Source organism: Sinocyclocheilus anshuiensis, unplaced genomic scaffold, assembly GCF_001515605.1.
Source record: "Sinocyclocheilus anshuiensis isolate Anshui unplaced genomic scaffold, SAMN03320099.WGS_v1.1 scaffold54, whole genome shotgun sequence".
Classification (NCBI taxonomy): domain Eukaryota; kingdom Metazoa; phylum Chordata; class Actinopteri; order Cypriniformes; family Cyprinidae; genus Sinocyclocheilus; species Sinocyclocheilus anshuiensis.
This window is the reverse complement of record NW_015547654.1, coordinates 647,015-655,308: the sequence shown is the minus strand read 5'-3', so window position 1 is coordinate 655,308 and position 8,294 is coordinate 647,015. Positions and strand designations below refer to the sequence as shown.

Genomic DNA, 8,294 nt, shown 5'->3' with positions numbered 1-8,294 from the left:
TTAAAGCTTTCTATAGATATATTTATCATGTCTGTGAGGCATGTATTTGCTGAGTTTCGGTTCATTTTTGTGAAGCGTGCCTGTTCAAGATGAGACGGCAGAAAGCGTCAAATGTTTGATTTCTTTATTTTATAAAAGCACAACGTTTTGTTGATATTGTGAGTGCACACAAATAAAAGTAGACCCTTTACAGTTACGAATGATGTATTACTCTTACCTTTATGAGCAAAAATGATGGTGTATCCACTGAAAAAAAATGCAAGTGATCGCGCTGGCGTCTCTGTGCTAAAATGAATTGTAAAACTGAAAGTATTTTTTTTTAATTGTGTTCAGCACGGTGGGCCGCATTTGAATTTGTAACGGGCCGCGGGTTGAGAACCACTGATCTAAACGAACAAAAATTACAAACACAACAAAATTACTAAAACTGAACTAAAACGGAAAATATATTATAATACTGTATCAATGATACTAAAATAATGCTGACTCTCACTAGATCCACCCAATGCTCATCATCTGAGATCCACTCACTTTGTGAAGACTGTGGAGGGATGTTTTGCTTGGATCCCTCATCTTTTGGAACATGAGGAGGATGAGGCTTGACAGTCGCACTCTTCTCTGCAGGAGCAGAACCTACTTGAGTCACCTGGAAGAGGAACGTACAACTTGTTCAGTCATGCAGAATTTAAGTGTTCGTTCATTGTGTCACTACTTGGGTTAATTGAAACATGATGGTTACCTCAGCAGCTGAACCATCTTCTTCCGGTCTCTTCTTTTTCTTTCGTCTTTTGGATTTTCCACCTCCTGCAGGATCTACCTTGTCATTGTCATCATTTGATTCCTACATCCAGATCAAATACTTAGTTAAATCTACTAGAAGTTTTGTTGATATAAGTTACAAAAAATAAGTGAATGTGTTTTTTCATACCACAAGTGGCTTGGAAACTGGCATCTCTTTCAAAGCGGGGGGATCTACTTTGTGCTCTTCATAATTGCCCCACATCTCAATTGGAGGGTTCCAGTCTGAGCTCAGGTCCACGGTGGCAGGACCATCTGAAATCATATGGAGATACTGGTGATGTTAATAGTCTTTCACAATGATTTTCTTTTGAACTTTCTATTCAGGAAAGAATCCACAAAAATATTAAAAACAGAACAACATCAGTATATACAGGGCTCCAGACTCATTCTTCCCACTGGTCGCTCTTTTGCGACTAACTTTCTCAGTTGGTCGCACGAGCACATGATTTGGTCGCAATATTTTTTTTTTTGCTAAAACATGGGATTAATCAATGCATGCTGATGAACTTTTATCATAGTTTATAGTTCTATGGAAACGAAAGGTGTTAAACATTCAACCTGTTCTTTTTCTTCAGTATTTATGATTTGAATTTTGTGAACGGGAAGTCCTCTTTTACCATGTTATAAGCCGGTTTTCAGATGCTTTCACTTTCGAATTTGCGATCTTATTGTAACATTTTACGAGAAAAGATAATTGTCTGATTTGCCCACATACATCTATACATATTTCACTTTTTAAGACTAAAACAAAAGATGGATTCTTTGTTATTCTTAATTAAAAAGCACAACAATAAAACAGTAAGATTTTATTGTAAAAATAACAGTAAGATACAATGACAAACTAGCTTACAAAAGATTTCCAACATGTTCACCTTCTCTGGTTTAAGAAGCGGTCTTTCACTTTAGCTTGAAAACCATCCAACGTTTCCTCAATATTCGCATCATTTTTGCTGCGCGCACCTTCGCGCTCCCGCTGACGGGGCGAGTATAAACCATGCCCTACTTTCTAAGCGCTGCGCAGCTCAAACGAGTAGCGCGGTTTCGTTATGCTTTCAGTTTCGTTTGCCGTTTGATGTTTCTCATATGCAACAGAAATGGCAGAGCTTATGAGTTGAACAATGCGGTGGTTCGTGCCAGTGCGACCGCACACAAAATTTAGTCGCACAGACAGAAAAAATGGTCGCAGTCTGGAGCCCTGTTATATGAATGACTTCTGAAGGATCATGTGACACTGAATACTGGAGTGATGATGCTGAAAATTCAGCTTTGCCATCACAAGAATAAATTACATTTTAAAATATATTATAGAAAACAGGTATTTTAAATTGTGATAATATTTCACTGTGTTGCTGTTTTTTTTTTACTGTATTTCTAATCAAATAAATGCAGCCTTGCCGAGCATAAGGGACTTTTCAAAAACATTTTTAAAAAATCTTACCGATCACAAACTTTTGAATGAAACATTCATCAAGTAAATATTGGGTCTAAATAAGTTTTGATCTTACTTATATTGGACCACTGACTGTCAAAGGTGGGTCCACTGTCCCATTGCCTGATTTCAGAGTTAGATTTAGTCCCAGTCTCTCCACCTGCGAAAATACACGGAAAAGGTTAATTCTTCATGTCTGTAGTTCTTATGAGCATACAAAAACAAAATTATGTGCTCCTCACAAGAATGACAGCGTAATGAAAATTAAAAATAAGTACCTGATGGGTTCAGTCAAGTTTACTGGGTTCGGTTCTGCCTTAATTCTACCATCCAAACCCATGTTACTATGCTTATATATAATTTTATGCTTAACATCTTAACATAAAATTAAGAAAGGTGAAATAACTCAAAGGTTTGAATTTCATTAGAACAACCATCTACCATCTGATGATTACTACATGTAACAAGAAACATTAAGATCTGTCACAATAATCTGAAAAAACCCTTAAATGCAACCATTGTTATAAACAAATCATGCTCTGATCTATTACCCTCGGACTCTTGTTTCCAGGTGGCGTTCTCACGGTTCTTGTGCCCAGGGGTCTTTCTCCCAGCAGACAACTTCTCGTTGTTTAAAGCATTTGTTTGGGTTGACTTCGCAGGAACCTCTGTCCATCCTCCACCATTAACAGAGTTCACATTATTCCAGTTAGACGACACTAAAAGAAAAGGGTGAAATTTGTAAGGTAAGTTCTGTCACATTATTATCGTTGAAAGGTTTGTGGATGGTAAGATGCTTTTTTTAAAGAAGTCACTTTTGCTCACAAATGCTGTATTTATTTGATCAGTAAAAGCATTAACACTGTGAAATATTATTACAATTATTTTCTCTTTAAATGTATTTTAAAATGTAATTTATATTTCAAAAATGAATTTTCAGCAACCATTACTCCAGTCTTCAGTGTCACATGATCCTGCAAAAATCACTCTAATATGCAGATTTGCTGCCCAAGAAACATTATTATTATTATCAATGTTGAAAGCAATGCTTAATATCTTTGTGAAAACTGTGATTTCGGGATTCCTTCAAGTTGAAAAGAAGATAATTTATTTAAAATATAAATCTTTTTTAACATTGTAAATATTTCTAGTGTCACTTTTGATCAATTTAATGCATCCTCGCAAAAGAAAAAAAAAATCTTACCATCCCAAAAGTTTTGAACTATAGCGTACATGAATCTATGTCCTCAATAAAAATACATATATTTCTATTAAATTAATTCTAGAGTTTTTTTTTTTTTATAAAGAAACATTCACAGATTCTGTATTCAGTATATGAATAGTGTAATTTTTACCTGAGGGTATAATGGTGTCACCCTTCGAGGCCTTGGCACGTGATGACTCTGCAATACATCGAAGGAAGAGCGCTTTAAATCCTTGCGTATTAACTAGGGATGTTCATTTTAACCGGTTAACCGACCGTAAGAATTTTTGACCGATTAATACAATCAGTTAAATGGTTTAAAAAGTCATTTATTAATTTTTTTCAGTAATTTATCAAAATATTTTAAAAAGTTTACTGCATGGTTAAAATACGCCTAGTATATAAAAAAAAAATTGTTTAAAAAAAAAAAAAAAGCTAGTCGAGTATAAGTCGCATTTTATTATTTCATTCAGAAATAGGCCTAATGCCGACGCAAAATGTTTACAAACATTATAATAAACACTGTAAACATAGCTAGGCTATTTTAGTTCCCCTCACTCCACAACAAATCCTTCAGTATTTAGAAAAGAACAATAATTAAAAATATAAGAAGCTATAGCAATATAAACGACAAGCCAAAACGAATTCATTTAGGCTAAAACGAAACTGAAACCAACGTTGGGTCTCTCATTCCACACAAAATCAAATGTTTCCGTATTCGTGATGTATTTGAATGCCAAAATATTATTTATTATGTACTTCACTCACGTTCCAATATCCACTTAAAACAAAATGTTTTGCATAACATCACGGCGGTACGGTAATAACACTTCGGCACAGACTTTACTACATATTTGAACTGAGCAGTGTGTTTTTTTCCATATGTTTGACTGACTGTATTTTATTATGATAATGAACAGGCTGCATTGTCAAGGTAGCAATGCTTAACTGTGTGCGCACATGCGGCACCGTCGCAATCTCCTGAGCTTTTTCCTTCTAACAGAGGAAGCAACTACTCCTTTTAGTCCTAAAGATAATTGGAATTGTAAAAGGTTTGCTTTTATTTGTTTACATTCACAATAAAAACAAATCTTTGTGCTTCATGTTCTGTTGTTTGCTGCTTTTTGCGCATGTAAAATTAATCCCCGGGAAACAAATGTTAGTATTTTTTAACGGTTCACAGACACTTATCCTTTCTATTTTAAATTTAATTCAATTCTAATTTTAAATAATCTTGTCGGTTAACGGTTAATAATCGGTTAACGAGCGTCGGTTGTCGGTTAGGAAAAATAACCGAAATTAACATCCCTAGTATTAACATTTTCTAGGATGCATTCAATTCTAATTTAAAATAATCTTGTCGGTTAACGGTTAATAATCGGTTAACGAGCGTCGGTTGTCGGTTAGGAAAAATAACCGAAATTAACATCCCTAGTATTAACATTTTCTAGGATGCCATGAACAGTCTCATGAACAAGCACTGAATATAGGAAATGCATACCCTTGTTCTTTTTGGTGCCAGCTGGGGCTGTAACCGCAGGTTGCTCTACCTTCTGACTGGCATGATCTCCAACCTCAGGGCTCCCAGAGCTGTCACCAGGGCCCTTATCTTTTTTGCGCTGCTGACGTTTTTCTCGATTACTGACCTTGGTTTCCCAAGCACCTGCTAAACACAGTCATACTGAAAGTGCATCTCGTATATAGGGCTGGGTCTCGATTCGATTCTCGATTTTTTTTTATTACATTGCAGATTTATAGTATTACTATAGCATTTCACCTGAGCATTGCGAATTGCGCGTATGGCCATGATAAGCGCTGAATGAATGACAGGATTTCTGTTGTAACATCGCGCAAGGTAAATAAGGGTGACATCTAGTGGAGAAGACTAATGATAAGATTCACATTAATCAGATCTTGTTTTAAATGTGTGCTGAAATAAATACTGGAAAAGATCGATTCGCGGCTTTTGAGAATCGATATTGAAACGACGAAATTTAAAAACTTTTTTTTTTTTTTTTGCCCAGCCCTACTCGTATAAGCAGCTCATTTGAATTTCTGGGACTAATCACTAACAAACAACCTTCATACTGAAAATGTGAAGTTGCCACTACAGTCTAGTAACCCAGTTTCATACCTTCATCAGGTTCCTTGCCATCGGTGGAGGAAACATCTTGGGTTGGCTTCACCTCTGGTTTTGGTTTCTTCTTGTTTTTCTTGGTCTACATAAGAGCCAAAAACACTGATTTAGAACTTCCTGACAAGTCTGAAACAAAGTATTATTTCTTACTCTCACACTTACTACAGGCACATAGTGATGGACTGTTATAAAGATTTCTTAAAATATGTATTCGGCCTTGTAAAAACTAAGCCTAAAGTTTGAGGCCTTGGGACAAAGTACACAGTTTCCCCTCTGGATGTACCCTACATTAGCTGTATCTGCATTATCAAATTACAGGCCGATACTGACACCCGACCTCTCTCAATCACTGTTTACAGACTGAACCAAGGCTGATTCAAGCCTTCATAGCACTACTGTGCAAAAGAGTCAAATGTACTTTCCAAACCGGTCAAGTATTGTTAATGTGCCCTTCAAGTGGAGTTGGAAATTTCATAATTACGAATTCAGAACACACGAATGACCAAGCGATGTCATATTTACAAGTGAGAAACTGATTCCAGATGACACTTGAACTACGACTTTGGAAAGGGCATGCAGATTTGAAGCACTGTGTAAACAAACAATAATATATAATATGGATAATACCATATCTATAATCTACTGTCTATAAAGAGTCTATAGTGCAGATATTCACAAACGTTTTGTCTGCCAAACCCATTTGTCTAATTTCACTTGCAAAATATATTCACAAGCACCCCATGAGAACCCTTAATGAATTTTGAATAGTTTAACAACAGATTTGATTGTTCATGGTTCTCTGATTGTCACATGGCATGTAGGTAAACAAATAATGCATTTCATTTTCCTTTGTAAGTGTTTTATCATTACATTAGAGTTGCAATACTAATATTTATTCTTTATGTATTTTTTATTTTTTTTGCTTTTATTAAGATAGGACAGTATGTAGACAGGAAGCAAGGTGGGAGAGAGAGGGGGGATGGTATTGGGAAAGGTTCGCGAGTTGGATTTTTTGTTCACAGTATGATTCTTTTGCTTTGTTTATATTACTTCCATGTTGTTTCTGACTTGAGCTGCAGGTTTACGTTACATCACAGAGGTATACAAGTTTTTCAGTCAAATCACGGTATATGTATGTTCGACGTTGTTAGCAAATCTGCAAAGATCTCTAAACTGTTTTGCTCCTCAGAAAAGCAAAAGAAATGCACCACAGCTGTGCCAAAAATGCCTTAGTTACTACAATTATTGTTACTACTAATATATAAACATAAACGAATACACTTCCTCAACGAAACCAGCATGAATACTAGGTGGACCAACCTTTGTATCAGCAGGTGCTGGTGCTGGTGCAGGAGGGAGTTTCTTTTTCTCCTCAATGACTTTGATTTCCTCCTGAGGTCCAGCCACTGTCTGTCCATTGGCCTGGGCCTTCTGCTGCGGGCGCATGACAGTTACACACCAACAATTACAAACTCCTCATTTCCTTCCTCTATCAACTGACAGTGCTTGAAAACAACCCTTAGGCCATGAAAACAGTCACTACGAGGATCCTTTATAGTTTAGACTCATAAAAAGGTGGTGTTTAGCCAAAACGAAACTTATGAGCGTGTCTGCTATACTGTGCTACGTGGCTCTCCTACCGCCTTCGTGTCTGTTTTAATACTATTACTCGTAATCAAATAACAACGCCAGATTTGTTAATTTAATACTAAAGGTGACGATAAGCAATATAGAATTAAATAGTTATGATTGGAAAATAATTTCTGTGTGAACAGCTGATTCTTACCGGTTTTGACAGGTTAGCACCTTATACAGTCTACGGTTAGCACGTTAGCAGCTAACGTTAACTTACTCGTGCAAACCTCTATCAAACTCAAGTCAGCTAAATATGATTTTTAGAAAGACAATGCATCTCAAAACCTAGCAGGCTGCCTATCTAGATTTCATTTTTGGGTATCACAAAAAGGCTGTCTAGGAAGACAGCTGTTTTAGTTTTGAATCACAGCCATTAACACTAGCAGATCACAATCGCAGGCCGCTTACCTTCTCGGCTGCTTTCTTTTTGTTCTTCTTTTTCGGTTCGCTCGGCTCGGTCTTCACAGACTTCGGTGGTACGGCGGCCTTAACCGGGGTCTCGGCAGCGGCGGTGCTGGGACTCACAGGAACGGGCGCAGCTCGGCGCTTCCTCCGTCCACAGGCCGCGATCAGCACCAGCACCGTCAGCCCGATCAGCGCCGCGCTCAGAATCAGCCACGACGGATACTGCTCCGGCTTTATCCCCAGATCAACCCCCAGCTCGAGCCGGAGGAAGTCCAGGCCGGAGGACAGCAACCCGCGGATACGGTCAGACACGTACTCGGCTCGCTGTGTGGCTAAAGCTTGCCAGTCCTGGTCCATTTTAAGCAGGCGGACAAGAACCGCACGCAGAGACGGAGAGTGAGCTGCTGCTGGCAGCGGGAGAGAGTGAATGGCAGGAGGGAGTGGCTTTGATATTTCTCGCCTTCTTACATTATGGCTGTGTCTCAAAACATATCGATCTGACTACCTAGACAACACTTTTGGGCGGCTTTGGAGGGCGCAGCATTTTTGGTCATCAAAATGAGAAAAAAAGTCTAAGGAATATATCCTGTTTTTTATTTTGTTTGATAATTTTTTATCTATAAATAAAAAGATTCCGGCCTCACTTCCTACTGTCACTTTTTTTTTTGATTGAGGTAGACTGA

The 8,294-nt window shown here is 37.6% G+C and overlaps 1 protein-coding gene across 5 annotated transcripts in view; it reads right to left on the bottom strand.

Annotated features, from left to right (window-relative positions):
• Positions 1 to 8,223, bottom strand: part of mtdha (metadherin a) — a 10,706-nt gene extending 2,483 nt beyond the window's left edge. Inside the window, exons 1-10 of one of the 5 annotated variants that reach the window (XM_016504308.1) lie at positions 7,615 to 8,223; positions 6,892 to 7,002; positions 5,569 to 5,653; positions 4,936 to 5,100; positions 3,586 to 3,633; positions 2,782 to 2,949; positions 2,307 to 2,390; positions 929 to 1,053; positions 740 to 841; positions 532 to 646 (exon numbers count right to left, since the gene is read on the bottom strand). In XM_016504308.1, coding sequence (XP_016359794.1) covers positions 532 to 646; positions 740 to 841; positions 929 to 1,053; positions 2,307 to 2,390; positions 2,782 to 2,949; positions 3,586 to 3,633; positions 4,936 to 5,100; positions 5,569 to 5,653; positions 6,892 to 7,002; positions 7,615 to 7,968 — 1,357 coding nt within the window. In that variant the 5' untranslated portion in view covers positions 7,969 to 8,223. Of the gene's footprint in view, positions 1 to 531; positions 647 to 739; positions 842 to 928; positions 1,054 to 2,306; positions 2,391 to 2,781; positions 2,950 to 3,585; positions 3,634 to 4,935; positions 5,101 to 5,568; positions 5,654 to 6,891; positions 7,006 to 7,614 lie in introns of all 5 variants that reach the window. The other 4 variants (XM_016504311.1, XM_016504307.1, XM_016504309.1 and 1 more) reach the window with 4 other exon arrangements.
• Between the last annotated feature and the right edge of the window lie 71 nt (positions 8,224 to 8,294).